Source organism: Pholcus phalangioides, unplaced genomic scaffold (genome assembly GCF_987345545.1).
Source record: "Pholcus phalangioides strain wild (caught in Gottingen) unplaced genomic scaffold, Ppha-v1.0 ptg000017l_1, whole genome shotgun sequence".
Lineage (NCBI taxonomy): Eukaryota > Metazoa > Arthropoda > Arachnida > Araneae > Pholcidae > Pholcus > Pholcus phalangioides.
This window is the reverse complement of record NW_028301610.1, coordinates 64,135,413-64,161,694: the sequence shown is the minus strand read 5'-3', so window position 1 is coordinate 64,161,694 and position 26,282 is coordinate 64,135,413. Positions and strand designations below refer to the sequence as shown.

Genomic DNA, 26,282 nt, shown 5'->3' with positions numbered 1-26,282 from the left:
AAAAGTTAGATAAAAGATATTTTACAAAACTTGAAAAAAAACAACCAATTGGTTACATTTGTGATTGATTCGTCATTAATTACGGATATATTACATTCGATTGATTTGGGGAAATTTGAAAATGAAAAATTTTGTACAACTTCCCCTCCCTCCACCAAAAAATTGAAAATGGGGAAAAATGTACACCCCTCTCTCTATTCAATCCATAACGTTAGGGTAAACATTGGATGAAACATCACATTTTATTTTTCTATACTTCCCTTAAAAAATTTTTGTGGGAATCAAAAAATACCCGATTTCCTTATTTTTGATAATAGTTTTTTTTTTCAAACAATTAAAGTAATTTATACTTTAATTTTAGAAAATCAAGTAAGGAACTTTTATTACTTCTGTAAAACACGCAGCATGAATGCATACATCATTTGTAACTTCGGTAATATCACTGAATAAATAAATATCTTCCACAAAATAATTACTCAAACAACACTAAAATATTAGGTATATATAGAAACACTGCTCACACACACACACATTGCATTGAAAATATTTATTTCATCTGTATTATAATGATGCAAATAGAACTAGAAGAAAACTGCAGTAGATTTTTTAACCTCTCATTTAGGGTTTTCCTGGAATAGATGGGGCTAAAGGAGAGCAAGGTGTTTCTGGAGAAAAGGTGAGTTTTCATGTTTTTAAAAGAGAATGTAAATTATATTAATAAACGGTGAAATTTATCTTGCATAATACATACCATGTTCTTAAGGTATCCGACTACATTCTTATCACTTTTTTATAAAATGGTACTAGAGTGAACTTCAATTATATTTTTTGACAGAAAGTGTCTGAGAATGGTGAAAGCGATTTTATAAATTTTGGCAATTTAAATTATTCTAATGGCATGCTAATACCTATGCCATTTTCTATGAGAAAGTTATTTTTGTCTGATTTTAAGGGGGTTAGTGCACGATCTTGACTTCCATACTTTCCAATTTCAATTTCAATTTATTTCCGTACATGAATATTACAGTGCATTATAAATTATAAAACTTGTATGATTATTGATACAGCCCCAGCGCAGAAAATGGCCATATTAACTCCAGTAAAGTCCCAATTTTCAAGACATGAAATCCTCTATATAGAAAATCACCTTCCTTTAAGGAACATTCAAAAACTTTCTATTCACTTTAGGCATTAATTTTTTTTATCTCTCAAATACTATGGATATTTTTATACAATTGAACATGAACATTCAGGATTTTAATTGTTGGTTATTCTTTTCTTGCAACTTTTTCAAAAATCACCAAAATTTATCCATATTTTGTGCCATAAGAAATTTTTAAATAATGTAAATAAAAAATCCCCGTGTTAAAGTATATAACGTCATAGTCAAGACATTCGAACGAGTGATGTTCGAAAAAAAGTTTCTTCTCTAACAAAAAACTTAAAAAGAGCATTTTAGCGGAAAGCATTAGCAAATATAATGCCTGCCAGCAGTTAATATTAAAATATTTTAAAAATATTTCTAGTACAGGGTAGAACAAAAATTCCAACACAATTAGACGCAGAAAATTTCATAGTATTGGAAAATTGAAAAATTCAATAATGTGCGTTTTGGAAAATTTGCGAACACCAACCCAGTTAAGCAAAATTCATGTAATATTCGAAACACGATTGCAAAAAATTCTATGAATGAAATATTTTGTTATTTTCACAGTAAATTTATCAAGTGCAGGTTATGAACCAAAACTTGAAAAGTATGCTCATAAATTACACCTAAATCTGTTGATACACGTGTGAATTTTTTGAAACTTCATTTAACTTACCGTGCATATGCACTGTAATTAGACAAATACATTGAATAGACCTTAGATTTTGGTTCTCATAGCCTTAACATTATATGACAAGCTATCATATTAAAATTTTGTGGTGACACAATCAAAATATAGATTTTTAGGAATCATGTTTAAAATTCAAGTTAAAATGCTAAAAATAACATTCTTCATGAAACGTGTTTATTCACGAATTACATTATGTAAAAACGCATGACTAAAGTGAGCTTAAATTCGATTGCAAGGCCATATAAACAAAACAAGGTCTGTTTTGGAATCACCAAAAATAGGGATTTCATAAAAAAGGGGGGGGGGAACGATATTTTTTCTTAATATGACGTTTTAAAGAATGTCGGATACTTAGAGAGAAACTGTAAAAATTTTTTATTCCATAATGTTCCAATAAAAATGAAATTAAAAAAGCATTAAAGAAAATTAAATAAACTAATTTATTCCTTTGTGTTTGTTTTCATAATCTTTATGTTTATGTATCATAAAAATCATCAAAATATTATTTTTTTTCAGGGTTCTACAGGTGCAAATGGAAAAATGGGATTACCTGGCCCGATGGTAAGAAAACATTACTGTTTTTTTTAGTTCTTATTATTAAGTTCCTATATGTTTACTTTTCAAGAAATTATATTAGTTCTTGTCTATAAATTATCTTCATTTATTTCTTTTTTTCATTCTAGGGTCCAGCAGGCCCTCGAGGTGAAAGAGGACGTGAAGGACCCCCAGGACCACCTGTAAGTTATACTCAAATAATTACTTATATATATTTGCGTTTGAAACTACAATGTATGAGAGTATTTTGATAAGAAATGTTACATTTACTTCTTTCCCGTGCACGGATTTATTTATCGATGTATTCAAAAACTATCGATGATACTGCAGCAGTTCTCGTGAAATTTTGGGCGTGAATGGTGCAGTGGTGAGATGGATACGGGAGTATATCTCATAGCTTTCTCTGGAGAGAAACATTTGCGGTCCAACTCTATCGGTAGTAAATTACTGTATGGCAATATGACCGAAGTTGGTGTGCGGTAGAATAGTAATTTATTTGTTTGGTGTACATCCGGTGAAAGCAAGTTGGCTCTAACTTCACTAGGTGCACAATACAAACAATCAATGAAAGTGTGATTAACAAACAATCGAAATTGCAGTGGAGAGAACTTCCGAAAAAGGACACTCCCCGTTAGCGGACACCTTCTGCTAACAGACACTTTTTTTGAATAATGACGACGGACCTCGATATATTTCACTATCTATTAATGAACACTCCTCATTAGTGGACAAAATTTTCTGTCCCAAGGGTGTTGGTTATTTAGAAGGTCCCACTGTAGTTCTTTTGAAATTGCATCAGCACGTGGAATTGCATCAGCATATCCACGTGGTGTTCACAAACAAGTATTAAAAGTATAACCATAATTGCTTAATTATGAATAGGCCATTATTATAAGAGAAAAGTTATATAATTGGAAATGAAATTGAATACTCATAAAGCACAGAATGTGTGAGTAAGTTATAGAATACCATAGTATTAATTGGATACTCAAGATCGTTTGTAAAAATGTATGTCTTTATGAAATGTAGGTTCTTGAAACGGGAGTTTGGCCATGATTCAATATGACGCTAACCTTGTTACAGCGGCAGAATTCTTTATGGGATTATTAAATCAGGGTCTAACTGTTAATGTACTCACGCAGAATGGGAACAGTGTACAGACTGTTCATTGTCAGAATAAAATGGTTTAGGAAGAGAAAAGCATAAGTAACCAAACTGCTTTGGTTTTATGATCATGTGACTGAAGCTTTGAGGACAAGCGTAAATGTGTGGACCATATCTATCTAGATTTTCAAAGAGCATTTAATCGGGCCCAACATATAAAACTTTGGAAACGTATACATGAACTTAGGATTGCGGCAGCTGGTTAAATTGGATAAAGTCGTGGTTGTGGGGTAAGTCATAGCGGATCATGGTGAACAGAGAATTTTCTGATTCGATGGATGTCGTTCAAGGGAGTATCCTGAGATGATACTATTTTCGCAATGCATCGATAAAGTCGGTCAGAATATTGATGGGATTGTGTTAGCGAACTGGCAGATGATATGAAACTAATAGATGTAGCTGGAAAAAAATCCTAACAATAGGGACTTTCTCCATATAGACTTGAATATGATTGCAAATGAACGTAGCATTTCTTTTAGCGTTGACAATGGGTTCATTGTTCAATATTCACTTTGGTAAAAATGCATCTACACGCATAAGTACAGAATTTCATTGCGCTAGGGGTCTATTAAAAAACGTACACTATTATTAAATTATTCTGCTAAACGTTTAGTGTTCAAGGATACAAAAAATAATAGCAATTATTATTGTTGTTATATCAAAAAATACGATTAAATTATATACATACATAAAAAAATACATACATTTTATGAAATTTATGAAAACATAAAAAAATTGCTCTTTGAAATCCTCTATCATTCAAAGTTATAAGAAGTAATCGTATTCTTCTTTTTGCGTAGGGTTTGAGAGGTGTGGATGGATTACCAGGACAAGCTGGTCCCACGGTATGTTTTTGAAATTTATTTTTCTTCAACCTTTTTCTTAATTTGTAAAAATAAAAATATTTCTTAGAATTTCAATCTCGATAAATCTGTTTATTTCATCACAGGGCCCTATAGGCAGACCTGGACCACCAGGCTTTCCTGGATCTCCTGGCTTGAAAGTAAGAAATTTAGTGTACAATTTTGTTCTTTAATCGAAAAATCCCGTGAAACTCGTTTAATGATTCTGATTATTTACTTCTGTAACGAAGCTTCTATACCCGATTGTCCAAACTACAATGCCAAGTACTGTTATTATATTAGTTTCACCATCTTCCGAAAATAATTGAGTGAATTCTGACTGAGTATAATATCATCGGCATTCGAGCAGAAGTCACAAGTCTAGTTTAAAACAATTTAGACATTTGAGTCGTTATGAAAAATAGAGTAAAAATTATTTTAAAGGTTTCCAACTCCTACAATAGATTTACTTATGTTTAGATAACTGGTTCGTGATTCATGACTATTCATATCATGAAATAATTAATTGGAAATTTTAATTAACTACAGTAGTCCGTCAAAATATTTTGTGGACTTGGTGACTTTTGCTTGAGAGAACGCCGACGGTATTCTTACTTTATTTTATATAAAACTAATGTAACATTTTTCCTTCGCAGAAACAAAATAACATTAATTCTTGTTATTCATTTAATTTGTTTACGATCATTAAATATCAAAGTACGAGTCAAAAATATATTTTTCAAACATTAAAACTAATCTTAGATGTAAATTTCAATAAATATTTTATGTTTACCGTTATTCTTATTTTTTAGGGTGAAACTGGAGCTATAGGACCGAAAGGCAGTCAAGGATCTTCGGGTCCTAGAGGAGAAAGAGGAGCTCCTGGATTGAATGGAGAAAGAGGTCCGATTGTAAGTATTTCCTCAAAAATATTAAAGAGAACTTTAGTTTCTTTCTACAATATTTAAACAGTAATTACATTTAATTTTTACCATCGTTGAACAAATGTTTTTCAAACGATGAAATGTATAGAGCAGTAGTAGTCTTTCAATACTTGTAAATGCACAAAAATCAGGAGAAACGTTGAAGAACAGATACAAATTATTTAATTATAAAATAATTAAATTAACAAATAATCAGGAATTATATAGTAATGATTATTAATTAATTTAATAATTATTTGTTAATTAAAATAATAATTAGACTATTTAGCACATAAAATCATTTGTAGGATGATTGGCCAATGATGCTGTTGGGTCTGGTCGCATACATATATTTTTAAACATATTTTTTGATTCAACTTTTTTTAGGGCCCATCAGGAAAAGACGGTTCTTCTGGAGAACAAGGAAATCCGGTAAGTATGTAATACTTATTTAAATATTTCAATCAGTAACGAAATATCATCCAAACCAATAAAAGCATGATGCAATGTAAATCTATTAAATCTTTCTAGAAATGACAAACATCAACTTATAAATCATTATAATTCTTACAAATAAATATTAAGAGGATCTCGTTTTTTTCAACGAAGTCAATTACATGCATGTCAAAGTCAGGTTCTGAGATATATAAATGCAATAATTTAACTTTTTAAAATATTTTTTTCCGCTTTCATAGGGCGAAAGAGGTTCACCTGGTCCACCAGGTTTTCCAGGAGCAAGAGGGATTCAAGGTCCTCCAGGCAGTCCAGGTACACCAGGACCTAAAGGTTCGCAGGTACGATCACCCGTAAAAGTCATAAAATAGTTGAAGGAGTGAAATCAATGTGATAACATGTTTAATTCACATTAATTGAAATGGATATCTCCCGTTGATTGGAAGGTTCACAAGGCACAATCAGTGTAAGTCAATAAACATTAAAACGAAGATAAAAGGATGTTTTAAAAACGAGGGGCAAGAAAAAATACTAGTTTTCTCAGGTGCCATCTGCTGTAGGAACATTTAATTGAAACTGAAAATTTTAACCCTTACAGCGGCAATCCCGAGTAATCTCGTCAAAGTTGATCTGCTTTATTTCGGTCACCCTGAAGTATGTATTTCGGGTTCTTGAAACGCTTTTATTTCCAATTTTGCAGTTATTATACGGATCAAGAAAATTTTATAAACCTCTTAAAGTTTTAACAATGAAGAGGTACTTGCAAGTAGAAAAAAATGACGTATACGCTGATTGGCTGCTGATCTGTCCAGCTGGAAAAAACAGGAACATAAAAAAAATGAAATTAACAGCTTCAAGAGCAGATACAAATATTTTGACGTGAATACGTCTTTCGAAACCTTTCAAGCAGTTTTTAAAATTTTCCTGATCCGCATTGTAACTGCCACAGCAGAAATTATTAAGCCTTCTAGAAATTGTCACCTGTTTTCAAGTACATTAATAAATGCGTGTACTGATAAATTATTTCCCCCCAACACAAAATGAAGATGACAAAAAAAACAAGGAAAGAAGTAAATTATCCTTATCTCTTATTTTATGCTGTACACTGTACACTAATCGTATGCTACCTTGATGGTAGCGATCCAACCTTGGAGGAATCCGGGAACTCAAGGGAAAGGAAAAACCATCCTTTCTGTTCTTTCCCTTTGAGCAAAAGCTGACTCCGTCCACTGGCAAGTTGCTTGTTGACAAAACGGGGGTGGTGGAAAACATGTTAATAAGAAGTGTGTAGCCTTCAATTAATTTCAACTTATGACTGAAAGTTGTTTTCTTGCCTCCAAACACAAGCAACTCATTTCTTTCGATGGGCCAATGCGTTGCATCGAAACATTTAAAGCGTTAAAACGTTAAAACATTTAAAACGTGACTTTCATTTACATAGTTTTAGTGGAATACAGTCTTTTTTACTCGACCGAAATGAGATTACAACGCAAGTTAGATTTTATGAAGCCATTGAAGAGTACCAATAAGTCTACAGTCGTAGTAAGAAATAAAGAGGCAGGTGTTCCCATTTAACTAATATGAGTATGTATTTCTGTAAAAACTGTACCCCAACATACGCGAATTTGACTTACGCGGTTGTCGTTGGTCCCACCTATCGCGTAACTTCGGGGTATTACTGTAGTTATTTTTGATACATTTCTATGATTGTTTTATTCTCATTTTAGGGAGCACAAGGTGAAGCTGGTTTGAGAGGTGAGTCTGGAAGAAAAGGTGAGGCAGGTCCAGTTGGACCACGTGGCCTACCCGGTGTGCCTGGTGGACAAGGAAAACGGGTGATTTTACTTTTTTATCTGATGAACTTCCAGTTAAAATTTATCTGGAAATTAATTATGTATACATTTTGTACACTTTTAATACATTTCGGTTATTTTTGTAAAAATATATACATATATACATAACTTCTTTATAAAATAATGGGTATACTCACTTAAAAAAAAACTATAAGCGTAATTCAAAGACATATTATTTGATTTCGATCAGTCTATACGAGCCTTACAGATTAAAAATGATTGTGACTATATCTGAGAATTTTTTATGAAAAATTTTCTCAGCTTAAAGACTAGACAGAATTTCACAGAAGAAATACAAGGCGGACAAGAAATCCTGGACACTTTTCGAAATTAACAACAAATCAACCAATTGACATAAAAAAGTGCTATTTGCACTAAAATACTTATCATGGCCTAAAGATTTCGATAAATTAAAAAAGTTCAAATTTTACGCACAGGTGGCGCTTTTAAAACGAAAAACTCGACATAACACATAAAATACAATACAAACAGAATATGATTAATGTCATGACAATTTTCGTTGCATAAAATTATCACATTTCAACACCTAAACCTGGTGAAAGGGTGCTCGTGTTGAAATATGGTAGATTATTGTAACGGAAATTATAATTATTAATCATGCAATGTTGGCCACTTAAAAAAACCCAATAAAAGTTTAGTTATAAGTTCATTAAATTGCATGTACAGGGTATTTAATCTGTGGATAGTAGTTTGTATTGTAATGTGCAAAAGCACGTTATTAATTTAAAACTTTCATTGAGCTTAACTATGTTTTCGAAGTTTTTATTTTAAATTCAATAATAAATATTGCAAACTTCAACCAAGTTTCAATTGTTTTTCAGGGAAAACCAGGAACTGAGGGTCCTCCAGGACCGTCAGGGGCACCTGGAGAAAGAGTAAGACTTTTTGACGTATTTATGCATATTTTAATTTCTCATCCAACAAAATACAAATATATATGATCGCATAAAGACACCTTTCACAAATGTATATTATGTAAATGTATATATTAATATAACTATATATGTGTGCCAAAATATAAAGTTTAACCTTTTGCGGTCCTATTTCGAGGTGGACCCGATATAGGACCGCATCAGGAAAAAACGGTTCTTCATTGTTACAACGTTTCCTTACGATAATAGAAAGGCTCCTGTGTGAATCTGGCTTCTTAAAAAACTCTGAAATACTATACAAAACCCCAAAGAGACAAACATCCAGGGGTCTTCCTCATTGCGGGGATGGCGAACTGTACCAACGAAGTGCCACAAAAACCTCTGGACCACAAAGGGTTAAAAAAAATTTTGTATACTTGTGAGTTCAAATGAGAATGTATTTTGTGGCCCTCGGGGGGGGGGGGGAGCCATCTAATGTAGCTCGCAAAGCTAGACCTAATACTATCGGACCCTAACGAGTACAAGTTAAAGAAAAATATGAATATTCCAATTTGTAGCAATTCTGTATTCTTTGAATCAGAAAATTCAGAAAGTAAAAAAATCTTCAATGATTATGGGGCCCCCTGTTTCACTTGAGGGTGTGGGACCGGCAATCACCCATTTACACTCTAGTAATCCTCATTATTTGAGATTTTCATTGCAGTATTCAATTGGGAATTTGGCACTATTTAATTGTGTATGGCCCTCAAACAAATTTAAAAGAATCACGCAAGTGACCAGCGACTGGTTACTAAGTTATTATGGGATGAATCTGCGATCATCAAAAAGTTGAGCACATACTTGGTCTACCTACGCTTTTAAAATTATTGAATTTCAATTTCCCTGTTACTTTTGAATCATCTGGGAGATGGCAGTGATAAACGAACTACTGTTCTGATAGAAAAGAGAAGAAACCCGTACCGTTTCAAAACATCAAATCTTGTTTAAAAACTGTGCTAAAGCACATCGACTGATGTAAAGTAAAATTTATGAAGACTGACTTTTTTTCGGAAGTAAAATTTTGACAATTTTGAATGAAAACCATTAACAAAAACTCAAATAATGTCAGTAAATTCAAAAGATAGGATAAAAAGTCAGAAAGAACAGTAAAATGAACTTGTACGCTACTTTAAACTGTTCTTTCCCACTTTTTCGCCAATTTTAAAATTCCAATATCTCATCGAATATTGCCGTTAAAAACATGTGATTTTTTGATTCGGTCATAAGAGACGGCGACAGCTGTCTAATTGGTCTAATAACTACTCTGCTTTAGGGTCTTGCAGGTCTTCGTGGCTTACCTGGACCGGAAGGTTCACCCGGAGCAAAAGGCTTACCTGGAGAACGAGGACCTGAAGGAATCCAAGGACCAAAAGGCATGCAGGTAAGCCTAAGTAATTCGAATTTTGAACTTCCATCGAAAAAAGTAGTGTTGATTTCGAAATATTATTTATTTCATTAAAAAATTCTGAATTTTGAACATATCTGGACTTTTTTTAAATAAATTCAGAATTTTCATGAGAAACTATTTCTTTCATTTATTTTGAACTTTTGTTCATTCTGTAACAATTTATTTCATTTATTCTGAATTTTCATGGGTGTTGGAATTATTACTTTCATACACCCTGGATTTTGAAGAGGGTGTGCTGGAATTATTTTTTGTATTAATTCTGAATTTTCACGATTTCCCCCTCTTTCTCAAAATTTCCCTCTCTCACAGAAGAAGAAAAAAATCGGTGCTAAGGGCGCTACCCTATTTACCCGGCACCGGGCCCGCGTCTGCGAGGGCAGCCCTGTACATATCAAACTAGCAGGTGATGTCCACGGAACCGATGTCTCTAACATTCTAAATCTCATTAAATAAAAAATATACTTCGAGCACAAAGAATTACATTCACTCTGTATGGCTGCACAGATCTAATGTACGTTTCGATATAGCATCAATATATCCAACAAATAAACTCAACTTGATTTTTCTTCTTCCATAATTTTCTTGCATATTGTGAAACACATCAATCGTTGATCAATAAATAAATCATTTTATCGCAGGATTTAAGGATTGAAATATAATCATGAATTTTTTTAAACTTCTAATAATGATGTTTTCTTGTTTGCAGGGTGAACCAGGTCGCCCAGGGACTCCAGGCCCTCAAGGTTTGAGGGTGAGTTTTTTCTCTGATTAAATGTAAACGTGAAAAAAAAATTACTTATATATATATTTGTCAGTTCAAACGTTCAGCTTTTATCGTAACATCACGAACATTATTTATCTGAAATTGGCTTACATTGGTAGGGGAAACTGTTTTGTTTTGACCATTGTAGACCTTGAAACCTAATGCTTTTGGAGTGTGCAAGACATTAGAAATACATAACTTCACAACTGAATGTTGTTTCAGCTCTTCGTGATCTTGACAGAGATTTTGCAAGAGCGGTAAGTTTTAGTAACAAAATAGGGAGTGTGTTAGTTTTTGCCGTGTTTCTTTTCAACACTGCAAGTTTAGGGAACTATATTTTGTATAGTTATATGCGATTAATTGATGAATCATACCAAGTTCTCAATCATATACCACAGAACAGTGAATAAAATTATTAATATTTTTCATAAATGGTAGAACATCGTTTCCCATGAAACAAAAAAATTCGTGTATCGTGGAACTGTATAAAATTTGGAAGTTTTCCTAATTTACCCTGGAATACTCAACTTCTATAACTTCTAAAATACTTGTTCTTTTGTGTTTAAAGTACAATTTATATTTGCATTTTTTAGTTCTGTATATTCCCCCTACAAAAACTTCAAGTTTCCCCCATTTTTTCTATTCTATCCACCTTTGGTTTCAATTTCCTGGTAAAATTTGTTGGAAACAAAAGTTTACATTGTGGGATGCGTCCAACAAAAATTTTAACCAAGTGAATTTCCTTTATAAGGAGAGGTGAGAAAATATTATTCATCAATGCCAAATATAGCAAATGTTAATTGTTACAACATCACAGATGCTGTATCTTGTTATCACCTAGCATCAAAGGAACTGATAGAACTAGGAACGCATAAGATTTGAAAACATTTAGTTTTTCTTTCTACAAGTGTAAAATAGAATAATTACGCATTTCATCTACATAAATAAGTACGTTCCTACCTCCGTTATTATTATTTTTTGTGGATATATTTACTAATAATCATGCTTGTGTCATTATTTTGATATTTTTACTTCAATATATATGATTTATATTTAAAAAATAGTCATTATATTGTTTTTCCAGTGATATTTGGTATTTTTCGTCTTTGTAATTTTACCCTGTTTCAAGGTATAAGACCCAATGTTTTTCCTTGGAACATTTCACAACCCGCTCTTAAATCCAAATCTCATGGTTATAGTAGAACAGAAAGGTAATTTAAATATCACCCGAGTTCTTATACAGTATACCGATACTAAATATGAATTTAGTGAAGTTTTACGGTAAAAACTGATTTGAAAAAAAAAATTGAAAAATAATGTTACAAGGTATAACAGTCTTCCATACATAAAAACTACTTCTACGGGCACAAGAACTAGAATAGCGAAATACACGAACATACATGTAAAACATGATTGAATAACTTTCAAAAAACACATTTGTAGAACTCGGCTATCTCTGAATTCAATTACTGAATTACACATAATTTCACATTTCGATTAATTTAAACTTGATATTTTTGAAAAGTGAACACCGATACTATTTTTCATTTGATGCAGGGATTCCAAAACATGGACAAGACCTTGAGAATAGGATCAGGTGGCACTTACTTCTGATCGCAAGTTACTTTAGGCTGGACGCACAACTAGACACGACATGACAAACTTAGTCATTTTTGCTCACACTGATTTCTATGACGCAACGTTTGAATTTGTCTGATTAGCCGGTGTGCGTTGCGCCATACACATTACCGTGAACAACAATAAGTAAGCTTGTCTAAAGCTGTCTTGTCTAGTCGTGTCTAACCGGTGTGCGCACAGCCTTAGCAGCACGCTAAATTGCTGTGACACACTGATTGAGATTTACAACACTCTAACTGCATTCAACACAATTTAATCTCTCCTTGATCCATCTCGTAGAACCCCTTGACTGGACCCACGGGGAGCTACAGCGAAAATATTTCCCGATTTCAGCTTTTATTACTCTGACTGATCAGTTTTGTTGTTACAGTGGCTCTTTGTTTATTTTAGGGTTTCTCAGGTTCAGCTGGAAGTCCCGGAAAGGATGGAATAGCTGGTGAAAGAGTAAGTTCTTTTTTATTACTTCTACATATTTTTAGTTTTTCACTAAAGAATTTTAGAAAATTGATTCTTTAGAGGCAATTTAACTTTTTTAATAGCATGTACAGGGCGTCCATAATTAAAAGACCTTATTTTAAAGTAGCCAGAGGCGAAACCAGTCATCAGAAAATTGTGAAATTTTGTGGAGGACTTCATGAAGTGATGGGAATTTGTTTCAGCGGAAAACATTAGTTGCACATGTCGTCACTAGAGGGAGTTTTATTAAGAAATGACACATTTAGGTAAACGTTTACAATTTTAACAATTGTTAGACACTTTTACAATTATTACTGCAACAAAACATGTTTCATATGATGGCCATCATTTTCAGATACCATGTGAAATCGCGAAATGGCATGTTCCACAACTGACTGAAGTGTGTGCACGTGGCGTGAAATGCTGTTTTTAAGGTCAGGTAAAGTTCTTGGATTGTCACGACTTACCAGACGTTTCAAATGCCCCAAAGCCGAAAATCGCATGGATTAAGGATCGGCGAGGCCATAGATTAGGGAAAAGTGCCGGCTGATGACACGTTCTTCTGTAAAATGTGTTTTAAGAACATTTTCTTAACACACGCTGCAATGTGTGGAGGAGCTTCGTCTTGCATAAAGATTGTGTCTGCAAGCCAGTGACGTGCTTGCAGAGCCGGAACAATTTCGTTCTGTAACAGCAATGCATATCGCTTCCCGGTGATCGGAAATCTCACTGGATCTGTAGAACGTAACTTCTCGTAGAAGTAGGGACCAAAAATAAATGATACAGTAAATCCACACCATACTGTCACTTTTGGTGAATGCAACGGAACCTCTAAGGTATTCTGGTTCCCAAATTCGGCAGTTGTGAGTATTGACTGTACCATCCAAGTGAAAATGCGTTTCGTCTGTCCAGAGGCCATTCTGAATCGACCTCAACGCGAGCTAGAAACTGCAATGAGAACCGGAGTCGGGTGTCATAATCACGTGGAAGCAACCGCTGCACAAGTGAAAGTGTGCGGATAATATCGGAGGATATTCCGCATGATCTTATGGACAATTGAACGTGGCCTATCCAGCGCCTGTGCTACACGCGTGACACTATTGCTACCACGAGAATTTGAAGCTCTGTCCTCTTCCACCTGAAGCGAAACCTCCTGTACTGCGTCTATAGAAACGGGTTTTCTTCCAGGACGAACAGCCAACGATCCTTTTGTGGTTTCAAATTTCGTTATCATACTCGAATGTTTTTAACATTCATTGGGCCTTTCCGAATCCTCTTCCAAGTCCGATATTTCTGTAGAGCAGTTACTGTGGAATTGCTGTTTCGGTTAAAAAAAAAACACAATTTGACCAAGAAAGCGCGATTTCGTAAACTTATCGTCATTGTGAACAGCAAACACATTGAGAAACAAGATCACCATGACTGTTTCTAGGTTTTATAACAGCTGCTGCGACATCACATAAATTTACATTTTTACTACAGGTATTCAAAGTGAAACTTTTTTGATGACTGGTTTCACCTGTAGGCTTTAAAATAGGGTCTTTTAATTATGGACGCCCTGTATTAAAATCATCATTGGGATCTTAAAACTTGTATTTTATAGATATATAGATGAATACAATAACAATATTACCTGTATTTTGTGGGGCGTCATATTTTCACGTATTTTTTGCCTTCCCTGCATTTTTATTAAATATCCGGTTTTTTTAACTAAGCTTTTTTGAATTTGTAATCTTTACTGAATTGGATGCAGATAATTCTCATCTCATTCACCATTCATTCACATTTCCTGCTACTGTGTTTTCTCAGAATATATTATATAAATTTTATGCAATTTTCTTTTTATTAAAAGGGTGTTCCTGGAAATGACGGAAAACAAGGTTCACCCGGTCCACAAGTAAGAATTTTTTTTTCAATGTTATCATCAGAAACTATAATAAAGTAATAAATTTGATTTGAACTTGCAAATGCTTAAATTAACCACAAAAATTATAGTAAAGTAATTACTTATTAAATTAAAGTAATTGTCTTCATTATTCTGCCTGCAAGCGGACAGTATAGAAATATATAATGCAACCTCATAATTTAATACATTCAAATGGTTAAGTGTGGAATGAACGTTTAAAACAAAAACATCGAATAATACAAAATACATTCTTCTTATTTTTTTGCAGTAAATGCAAACACTTATGTTTCTAGAAATAGGATTTTAAAGCTTAACAATTGAACTTATTTATTAAGCAGCAATTTAAGCAAGCAATTGAACTTATTTGGCTCATACGTTATTTTTTGTTTTGAAAAATAATCTTTAAGAATTGAACAAGATACGATCAAATATTAATTAATTATATTATATTTCAACTATACAGAATTGATTCTAAGCGAGCAATTAGTAATAAACATTTGTTTATAGAATACAAGAAAACAGCAATTACATGAAAGTTAAATTTTTATCCAAGAAAATTGTGGTACATATGCTGGTGAAGTGCTCACAAGTACATTTGAATGTTTCTTTTTCATTTCGTGCAAGTAATGTCGTATTTATTCCAAATAAATGTGGTATATAATTTCAAGATTTTAAAAATTTATTATAAGGAATGACGACGTTGGTATATTTTTCACAAGTCGTTAAATTTGTATGAATATTGTTGATTTTCGATGTTTCATTGTTGAATTCTCAAACATATTTCTGTTACTCCAGGGTATTCAAGGACTTCCTGGTTTAGTTGGTTTACCTGGTTCAAAAGGAGATAAGGTAAGATTTTATACGTCAGTAATTACCTTTACTATGTTTTCTAACTGGAAAATATGTTACGTAACCGAGAGTTTTCTCAAGAGAATTAAAGATTTCAAGTGCCGTTATGTTCCTCATTAAATAAATTATTTTTGTTTATCAAGCGAAACTTAGCTGAAAACATATTATATCACCTCTATCATTTATAATATATATATATAAAATATCATTACATCATCATATATAAATATCATTTGTAAAATATAAATAAGTAAATATATATATATATAGGTAAAGGTTAAAGTCTAGAATTATCGATTACCGGAATTTCTATCCTATATACTACCACCTCTTAAAGTTTTCCCCATTTTTTTCTAAATCGCCCTGTAGTTATGATTGAGATGGGAAAAGACCAATTTTATATCACTTATTATATTTGGTATAAAATAATAAAATTGCACGATTGGTCGGAAAAAAAAATTACCAAGTTTTAAAAATACCGCACTTCTATTTATTTGCAGGGTGAAGCAGGAGCTGATGGTCCTGCTGGTGTAGCTGGTAATCCAGGACATAGAGGAGATCCAGGTAAAGATGGATTACCCGGCCCACAAGGAGAGCGTGGTTCTGTAGGGGAAGCTGGTCCCAAGGGTGATATAGGTCCTCAAGGTCCAAGAGGATTCCAGGTGATAATAAAAACAACTATTTAGTTGCAATAATCAAATGTACTACTTTCTTTTTTACTTAGCATTGAATAAAAAGTATTAAACATTTGAGTTTTTTGGTCAAGTTGAGATAGACGAAAATAATGTATTGTCGGAAAACCAGAAATACGATAAATATATTGTGATAAATAATAAGACAAGCTATATCCATTCTTAGATAAGACAACTATAAAAAATTCTCAAGGGCAGTGTCTTATGTTTTATCACAATTATTGCTATTTGAGAAACTAATTGCTCTTTGTTGGATTGCTGTTTGGATATGTTGGGCATCCACAGTTTTGTGGGCATCTTTTTTCAGGCTTCTCGTTGGTCATCCAACCTGTCGTGGCCTTTGTATTTGTATTAGTAGAAATTCATCAATTATAATTCATATCAATATAATTTGCAATCAAGCGAGACTTTTCGAAATCTCTCTCTCACACTCACACACTGTATTTCTAAACTCTGATTTTTTCTCAAAGAATATTTCCTGAACAAATTTTGGTCATCAACTAGATGCTGCCGATTATTGATATTTTTGACTTTATTCTTAGGGAATTCCTGGTATTCCTGGTAGTCGAGGTGAATCTGGAAAAGATGGATCTCCTGGTGTGCCTGGACCTGATGGACAAGTGGGTCAACAAGGTGAGAGAGGGGAAAGAGGATTTCCAGGAGAAAGAGGTCCAGTGGGTTTGACTGGATTGCCTGGCTTACGGGGAGAAATCGGACCTGTTGGAAAACCTGGAAATCCGGTAAAATACTACTGCAAAATTTTAAGCAATCAGTGAATCTTTTTTTTAATCCAAAAGTGAATAATAAGCAGAATGTCTAGGCAAAATTCATTTATAAGAATAATTCACTGTCTTGTTATTTTGTTCACTTGAAAAAGAGCAATTGGCTTAAACTAAAGTTTCTTTAGAAGTAAGTTATAATAAAAACACGCCTTTATCTTGAACTCAAGTTACTGTACACATACTTTAGTTTAATTTGTCCATTTGAAGTGGGATTTACTGATAAAATATTCCAATTTTAGAAATAACAAAAAATCGCAGAATGGTTCGGTTTATTTAGTCCTATAGGTTTCGAATTTTTTCAGTGAGTATTACGTACAATGCAATTATAATTTCATCATTGTGAAATGTTTACCCAGATATGACATCAGCCCTCATATCTTGCAAATTTTAGATTTTATTACAATGGAAATCAGAAAAAACTTCCTAAGCACACATTTCAGATAAAGTCATATCTCACTTTACTTGGGTTCTGAAAAATTCAAGCATCAATTGCATAGGATGTTTATATTATTGCATATAAGTTTCATATTTAGTTTCGTTTTTAGAAAAACAGAAAACAAATTTTTAGATATTTTTTGCACGTTATAGAGAAATATGCACGTTATAAAGCTTTGTAATTTTACCTCGCTATAACCGAATTTTTTTTGTACCTTTAACATCATCTCGTTTACAATCACTTACAAATCTCTTACTCGTTATAGCAGATTCTCTCCATAAGCTGTACTCGTTATGTCAGACTTTTACTGTACTCCACAGTTTTAGGTAATTTGTGCATACAATTAGTCACAGTCAATGCCATCAGTTAAAAGTGTATCTATTGAAATGAATCTTCAACTTTTTTTTTCAGGGTCCTAGAGGAGAAAAGGGAGCAAAGGGAAGTGCTGGACCATCAGGATTGATTGTGAGTGATGATTTGAACATGCAAAATAACTAGTTTTATTCCATCAGAATCTATTTCTTTGAAAAATCTACATAAATTTTTAATTAATTTTTTGATCGAAGGTCAAGTTAATCCTTCATGAAAAATTAAAGATTTAAAAAGTAAAAGAGCCTAAAACAGTGGTTCTCAAACTTTTTGGATTCGCTTTTTAAGTCTATATTTTCTACTTCAGGGCCCCGTAGGTGTTTTTCTTATTTATTTGCCGAATTTTTGTATTTATTTTGCTGTTTTGGAGCGGCCGCATAACCCCTGAGAAGTGCACAAAAAGCCCTAAGAGCTCGAAGGAGCACAGGTTTAGAATCCCTTATCTGAAACATTGAACAGTATAAAGGCAGGGCCACATTCGTGTCAACGCTGGTACAATAGTCATTCGCAAATATTTGCTCCCAATGTTTGCCTTCTCCCGATGCAAATAATCAGCAGCGGCATAGTCTGGCTACAAGCTGGCCCAGCCTAGTCCAATATTCCTTGGTGAATATTTGTTTCCAAAACACTCTCCAAGGAAATAATACGCATACGCGTGTTGTGATTGTTGGCGTTCTTCGACCAATATGTGGCCAGACGGATTGGAAGATCGCGAAGGAAGGCGTCATCTTTGACTTGGGTTAGAAACTGGGAAGTACTACACCAGCGTTCCAATACCTTTCAGCTTCCAGCATCTGACGATCATTGCCAATGGTGGAACTTGCCCATGGCCAACCTTGGAACGTATTGAGCGAGCCTTGACACGAGTGTGGCCCTGGCTTTTAAAGTACGGTTACAAAAGAAAAAAATGCATGAAAGGAATTGAAAACTTATGAAATACAACTTTTCCCATGCTTTATTCTTTATTTGAATTTTCATGAGTGCAGTTAATAACATCCATTTATATAAAGTAGCTTTATATCATCACTTTAGCTTAATTTTCTCTTACATGTATTTAAAAAAGTGTTTAAACTATTAATGCGTGATATTCTTCTCCCCATAGGGATTGACTGGTAGGAGAGGAGACATTGGACCTGTAGGACCAAAAGGAGAGCGTGGTACTCCTGGATCCACTGGAACCCCTGGACCTCAAGGTCGACCTGGAGAACCTGGTCCTGTTGGTCTTATAGGGTTGACTGGACAACCTGGAGAGCCAGGAGAAAAAGTATGTACTTGTACTTTTCATTCAATTACGCACAATGATGATCAGAGTATTTGTCAGTTGTAAGCATGAACTTCATTTTTTTTTTTTCGATTGGAATGGTAAAATTATGGTATTATGGCAATTATGACGAAATACGGCATGTAATTTAAAAACAAATGCTATATATATTTTACGCGCTGGTGAATGTGATAAAACTCATGCATAATCGCCGACCGTTTTGGTGAGTTTGATAAATTGCCCTAAATTTACTGGCGATTATGCATAATACCCAAACGTCCTTGGTTAACATATATATTATATATGGTATATGATACTCTGAAATTAATCACATTTTCCGGTTGTTATACGAAATTCGTCAATTCGAACCCGGAGATTCTTGGCCGATCCAAGTAGGGTGCCTATTGTTCGGTGGGATTTGAAGATCGTGAATACTTTTTAAGCCGGTTTCACACCTGCAGAAGTTCACAGAATTCCACAGTGCAAAATCCAGTTTTGAGATGTGGCTAGCACAGCGTGCACAATTTTAATGGTTGATTTTGAGTAGCCACACCCCAAAACCAGCTTTTGCGTTATGGAATCCTATGGAGTTCTGCGGGTGAGCACCCCGCTTTAGTGTCTTCGCAAAATTAACCCTATTCGGTCGGTGACATTTTTTATGTATAGGATGGGAGATAGGTTATGCTTGGCTTTGCTGGTATATCCTAGAGGTTTAGCCAGAATCTTCAATTCAAACATGTTTCATTTTAATGCATGAAATTTTAATAAAAAATGCAAGAAAATATGTGTAACTCACGACTGGGTTTTCTGATAATTTTTGTGCGTGCGTTTCATTCAAAATATGAATTTAATAGTTACTATTCATTTATCTGTGATTTCTTTCAGGGACCAGTGGGACCACCAGGTCCTGAAGGCATTCCTGGTCCTCTGGGACCTGAAGGAGAAAAGGGAGCTCTTGGTCCACAGGGCTTGCAAGGTTACCCTGGCCCCTCTGTAAGTATTCAAAATGCATATACTCGTATATACTGTATATATTTCGCCCATACACAGTTGCATTAAAATTTATAAAACCGCACTACAACAAATTTTATCATAAATTGAAATTTTTCTGTAATACTGTACTATGCGTCACTTTTAACATACAAAACATACTGTACAAAATGACATTCCATGAAAAAATATCAGAGTGGACGTATCAAATGTACGGAAAAATAATCATGAAGTTGATAAATGTAACTTCTTAAGAATAAAGTAATGCAATATTTCACTTTTTATATACGAACATTTTTGTTTTAGTTTATACTTATTTTTACTATTTTCATAATTTTAATAATTAAAGACAATTACAAATTAAAACTATTTGAGAAACTCATTTTACCATAATTTAAAAGTGAAAACGATAACCATTTGAATTGAGAAATTGAGAGAACAATATCATACGGCGTCTCATGACTAAATTACATTTTATTAATTTTTTACAGGGTTTACCAGGACTACCTGGTCCCAAAGGTAGCCACGGAAGTCCGGGTCCAAAAGTGAGTTGTGAAGTTTTCTTTTTTTAATTTGTAATCTAGGGGGCGCTACAGTGCCCCCGCCAAGTCGAGCAAAACAAGCTCGGCCTTAACATAATTTTCTGGAAGCAACTTAAGCTCTTTTGAGACCTTCATATCTCCGCACTGAAGCTGTTCAGACACTTCAAACTTGGCATATCTAAAGCATTTTACACATTCAATTAAACCTTAGAATTTAACTTTTTTTTTATCATTTGTAGTGCTTGAGAAATTTGAACTCAAAATTTCGTTATTTTGAGTTGACACTGACTGACTGACTCACCTATCATCAAAAATTCTAAGCACTTCTACCAGCCTAGAAACATGAAATTTAGTATGAAGATAGGGTTTAGAATACAAAACAAGGAAAATCCGGGAAATTCCCTTCATTATTGGAAATACGGGAAAATTCGGGATATTATCGATTGCCACCAAAAAACAATGCCAAATGATTGCAAGATTGCCAAGAATACATGAAATTGTTCAAAATTTGCCGAAGACCGGAAAAAATGGTTTCTACATACATCGACACTAGTGTTGGTTTAGTGCTATATCAATGTATAAATTCAGTGTTAATTTCGAAAACAAAAATTTCATTTATTATATCACTATTATGATTGTAATATTTTCCTGAAATCACGCATTTCCGATGGAAAAAACGATCTAATTTTTATTCTAATTTTGTTTCATGGACAAAGACGAGTTCAAAACATATAGAAAACATTTTTTCCTTATAAATTTCTCGGATGATATTATCTCTTAAAGGGGATCAGAAGGGTAAAAATAATGAAACACAATCTGAATTCGGCCTGTAAAATGTTAAAATGTTTAGTAAGTATTACCAATTCAACTGAGCTACGATGAAAAACGTCAGTGGTGTATTTACAGGTTGGTTTAGCGGGCTATAGCCCAGAGCCGAAAATTTAGAGGGGCGTCAAATTTGAGGAATGAGTGTCCAAGAAAATTAGTAGAATAGGAGAAGGGTGGCAAAATGTGTATTACCCTCAATAAATCCGCATCTGCCCAGATAGCTAGGGACTAGAGCAGTGAGCAACCAAAAAAGTGACCTAAAGATTTTGAAAAGCACGCGAGTGAGCAAAACAATGACTTGTAGCTTGAGCAAACATGTAAATGACCAAAAAAATGACCTGCAGAGCGAAGGACCTGGCCAATGAATGATCTAGAGCTTAAGCAAGCATGTGAATGACCATAAGCGTGACCCAGAGCCAGGTGCGGATCTATGTGGTGGGGGGGGGGGTATCATTGCAACGTTAAAGCAACAAGAAAACAATGAGATTCTTCAAGGGCTCCTCGAAATGAAATCTGTTAGCTTCCCCATGAAGGTATCTGCCCAATGCCCTGAGTGCTCGGATCCTGTGTGTTGGGAGCACTGATGATATATACATTCATCTCTGTCCCGATGGGTCAAACGATTCCCGATATATTCAGAAGTTAACAGAAAACTAGACCCGAAATCGTAAATAATTTCCGTTGCATAGAAACGGACACTTTCCAGTTTGTGATTTTATATTATAGAGTAGATGTGTATGTAACGTATGTTGTAAGTGTTTGGATTTTGTTTGCATTTATCTCCAACGCAAAAATATTTCATTCAAAGTTTTGTTTTTTTCTCAATCAGTTTCATACGAGTCATAACTGATTACTTAAATGAATTTATATTTTTGATATGACTGGTAAAAATGAAGCATAATCAAGATATATTACAATTAAAATGGTCTATGCTTTCAAATCTAAATTTTAGCTGATTTTAACACTCACAATGAACTTTGTTTCTTCATAAACGAATTTTGAGTAAAAAGCAAATATTCTTTATATTTATAGGGAGAACGTGGTGAAGTAGGACTTCCAGGTGCTCAAGGGGCTGTTGGATTGCAGGTGCAGTTGGTTTGGTTGTGAAAAACTAACATTTTTATATCTCTTATGTACATTTTTTTCACAAAATTTTATACAATGTAAAAGAAGATTTGTGCATAGTTATGTGTTAAATGTCTCTGTTATTCAGCACTTGTTTCATTTTTAAAATATTTTTTGCTCAAATATGGTTTTTTTATTGATTTTCGTAGGGTCTCAGAGGTCTTCGTGGAGAAAAGGGTCCGAAAGGTGACTCCGGCAAAAAAGTAAGTCAGCTCCTTTTACATTCAATTTTCTTATTAGGTCCATAACTTCTTCACACCTAAGCCAAAACTATTTAAAAAAATGTTTTTAATTGATTTGTCTCCATTATATGTCAAAAAAGCTTTTAGAACGAAAATAAATAAATTAATTTAGATCGATATATACTTACTAGAACAATTTGAGTTAGGTAAATATATGTGTACCTCCGGAGCAAAGAGGTTAAATTGACTATTTGAACTTTATTTGAAAAGCACACTTCTAGTAATAATATATATTATATATATATAATAATATACAAAAAAATATATGAATTAGGAACATTCACTCCGTCACTCCTAGGGACTAGGTTGCTAATGATTAAACTTACTATGTTTCAGAAATATTTCCAATTATGTGTATTTATTTGTAGCAGAATCGATCATCGATTTCTATAGCAAAGATAAAAGACGAAATTAATTGGCGTTATTGCAAAAAATACTGTTTAGATTTTTTTTTAATATATTATAGGGAGATGCTGGATTTCCTGGAGCCCCTGGTTTAGCTGGATTACCTGGAACCCCTGTGAGAAAATATTTTTGTTAACTAGAGATAGTTTTTTTTGTATGATTTTGTAATTATTTTTGTATTACCTTTTGTTTTATGATATTATTTGTCACTCTATTAAAATGTTCAGGTTTTCAACGACTAAAAGTACCAGCCTACCAATTTACACACTTCCTATCGAAAAACACATTACTAGATTTCATTATCATGGGGCTCTGTAGACATTTGAGACCACGGACTGTAACCCCATGAATTAAGACGGCCCTGGATAAATCCCTGTAAGTTTCAAGATGGCATGAAACTGCTGCATGTAAATCTGTTACCATACGAAAAAAGTTAAATTTTTGGTAAGATTACATCATGTCATTTGTCATAAAAGCACAAATTCCTATTTCAGTTATTTCAATAAATTTTATTCATTATCATGTTATAATTACAATTAATCCAATAATTATACTCCCATTGTATATGAAATTAAATTTGAAGTGAAAATGAATTTATTTTTTCAGTCCACACATTATTGGCAGAAAAATCACCTTACAACAATCTTTTTAAAATTAATTTTGAAATATCATAAATTTTAGACTTCTACAGATATTTTCTAAGAGAATATTGTGCTCTATATGAAAGCTATGGCCACATTTATTTACTTTTTTGAATGAAGATTTCCAAATAAAAACAGAATAATTATTATTCATCACGCTGATTTGAAGTATTTTCAACAAAATTGAAAAATGTGAAAATATTTTCATATATAAGTATGCATTGAATTAAGAAACATAGAAAAATCAATATTAATCATTGCATTAAAGTTATTTCTCACTCATCCTATTTTATTCTTTCTCAGGGTAAACCCGGAAATCCTGGACCGTCTGGTCCTCCTGGTCTTCTCGGACTCAAAGTAAGCTACTATTTAAGGTTCATATCAAATTTAATTCAATAAATCACTATTGGATATAGAGTTGAAAAACATATTTTTTCTAACTAGGGTTCCCAAGGAGATAATGGACGACCAGGTGCTCCAGGACCGCTTGGAGCACCTGGGCTGCCAGGTATTCCTGGAGCTAAAGGTGACACCGGATCGGAAGGACAAAGAGTGAGTTGAGTTTCCCACATTTTGATTTCATTTGTTAGCTTACAGATCAAATTTTCACGAGCAATAAACCTTTTGTGTATTTTGCTTGATTTTTTTTCCTACATAGTTCACCAACATTTGATATTTAATTTCTGGATTAATTTTATAATCAATGCGTGCTAGCAGCTTCTTCTATGAGTGCAAACGAGTGATAAATGTTGATTGAATAGTGAATTATCGATTAAAGAGACAGGAAAAGAAACCAATAATATTATGTTCATCATCTGAGCTACTATTTTTAACGAAAATTAACTGAGAGAATCTCAACGTAATTAGGCACTACATAAATAAATTTAAGAGCACCTACATATGTTTCGGCACTTATGGGTGCCGTTTGCAAAGTGAAAACAAACAAGTTCTATACCAACGAAAAGTATGGTCGGAATAAGAGAGCTTCTGTGGGGGTCAGAGTTGTTTGCTTCTTTTCATTTTTTTTATTCTTGGTTTTGATGTTGGAGTTGTTGCCATCTGTCGTTAGCGAAGTCATTATTGGCTTGACCCCCTTCGAATATTGTTTGGGTCTGTTTTTTTTTCAAAGGTAAATTGTTTTTAATTTTTTTGACAGCAAAATGCAATTTTTTCTAGACAAAAATTCCAGTTCAAAATCAACTAGCACAGATATGTTTATCCGAGGATGATGTCACTCTCCGCTACCCATATGAAGGCTTTTAACAGCTGGCTGATGCGAAGATATATTTAGGAAAGAGAGAAAATTCAATTGCCCTCGCGAGGAATCGAACCCAAGTCCTCTCACTTGCCGGGTGAGCTACCTACACTTGCCTTAGGTGAAACCTAACCCCAGCAACCTGCTAGGCATCTCTGAATAGCAATCATGCCTTTGGATTGATGAAATTGATAAAATAATTATGTACTTGGCTCATATTCTGAGTTTCCAATCTGCTTGAAACGTTGTTTGATTTACGTGTGCGTTTCTCTTCAATGGTTGAACGAGTCTTCCACTGTTGCTAGCACAGGCACATAGCAACTACTAGATTACTCGAGCCAAGATTGTGGCTGATAGGTCTGTTAGATTGACTTACATCGCTTTTGCTAATTTTGAACTCTATCAATATTAGACAATCACTTGTAACGCAATCAAACACACAGTGACTACTCATCACATTCATGATGAACCCGAATTTTTTGTAGACCAAAAAAATCCCGATGTTATAGAAGTGCAATACAACATTGAAAGGAGAATCATTCCACAAGGCATTCAAATGCTTCAAGATGTGTTCTTCCATATAATGTATAGAATGTCTTGAAATTAAAAGCATATTTTTATGTAGCTTGTGTATAGGACCAAAATTTTCGAAATTTCAGGGTCCACCTGGTCCCCCTGGCCCAGTTGGTCCTGCAGGAGACAAAGGGTTGGTTGGATTGCCTGGTTTACAAGGAAGAAGTGGCCCACAAGGACCTAGAGGACCAGCAGTAAGTGATGTAGCAATATTATTTTCCTTGAATTAGTTCTTACAGGATATTTTTAATAGTGAGGCAGTAGATTTTATTTCCTGTTTTTTTAGCTACCTAATTTTTAATGTTACAAAGTGAAATAAAATAATCTTATAATAGCTTATCTTATTGCAGCATATAATTTCAATGTTTGTTTCAGGATTTTGTATAATACAACTTAATTTAAAAGCTGTCAACTGTTAAAATTTTATTCAAAAATGCAATGCAATGTTTTTATAAAGGAAATGCATTTATAAAAGAAAAGTGTCCAAGAGAAATAGAGAGAAATTTGACTAAATATGAATTTTAGAACATTTAATATGTTTAAATTGGAACAGTTTCACAA

At 33.6% G+C, this 26,282-nt stretch overlaps 1 protein-coding gene across 1 annotated transcript in view; it reads left to right on the top strand.

Moving 5' to 3' along the window:
• LOC149074633 (uncharacterized) overlaps nt 1-26,282 on the top strand; it is a 111,355-nt gene that overhangs the window by 60,532 nt on the left and 24,541 nt on the right. Inside the window, exons 13-39 of the mRNA XM_089247024.1 lie at nt 623-676; nt 2,355-2,399; nt 2,522-2,575; nt 4,358-4,402; nt 4,507-4,560; nt 5,212-5,310; nt 5,710-5,754; nt 6,018-6,116; nt 7,503-7,610; nt 8,471-8,524; nt 9,834-9,941; nt 10,675-10,719; nt 12,760-12,813; nt 14,678-14,722; nt 15,527-15,580; nt 16,081-16,242; nt 16,815-17,012; nt 17,902-17,955; nt 18,962-19,123; nt 20,006-20,113; nt 20,602-20,655; nt 22,513-22,566; nt 22,755-22,808; nt 23,314-23,367; nt 24,197-24,250; nt 24,338-24,445; nt 25,808-25,915. Coding sequence (XP_089103150.1) covers nt 623-676; nt 2,355-2,399; nt 2,522-2,575; nt 4,358-4,402; nt 4,507-4,560; nt 5,212-5,310; nt 5,710-5,754; nt 6,018-6,116; nt 7,503-7,610; nt 8,471-8,524; nt 9,834-9,941; nt 10,675-10,719; nt 12,760-12,813; nt 14,678-14,722; nt 15,527-15,580; nt 16,081-16,242; nt 16,815-17,012; nt 17,902-17,955; nt 18,962-19,123; nt 20,006-20,113; nt 20,602-20,655; nt 22,513-22,566; nt 22,755-22,808; nt 23,314-23,367; nt 24,197-24,250; nt 24,338-24,445; nt 25,808-25,915 — 2,133 coding nt within the window. The remainder of the gene's footprint in view (nt 1-622; nt 677-2,354; nt 2,400-2,521; nt 2,576-4,357; nt 4,403-4,506; nt 4,561-5,211; nt 5,311-5,709; nt 5,755-6,017; nt 6,117-7,502; nt 7,611-8,470; nt 8,525-9,833; nt 9,942-10,674; nt 10,720-12,759; nt 12,814-14,677; nt 14,723-15,526; nt 15,581-16,080; nt 16,243-16,814; nt 17,013-17,901; nt 17,956-18,961; nt 19,124-20,005; nt 20,114-20,601; nt 20,656-22,512; nt 22,567-22,754; nt 22,809-23,313; nt 23,368-24,196; nt 24,251-24,337; nt 24,446-25,807; nt 25,916-26,282) is intronic.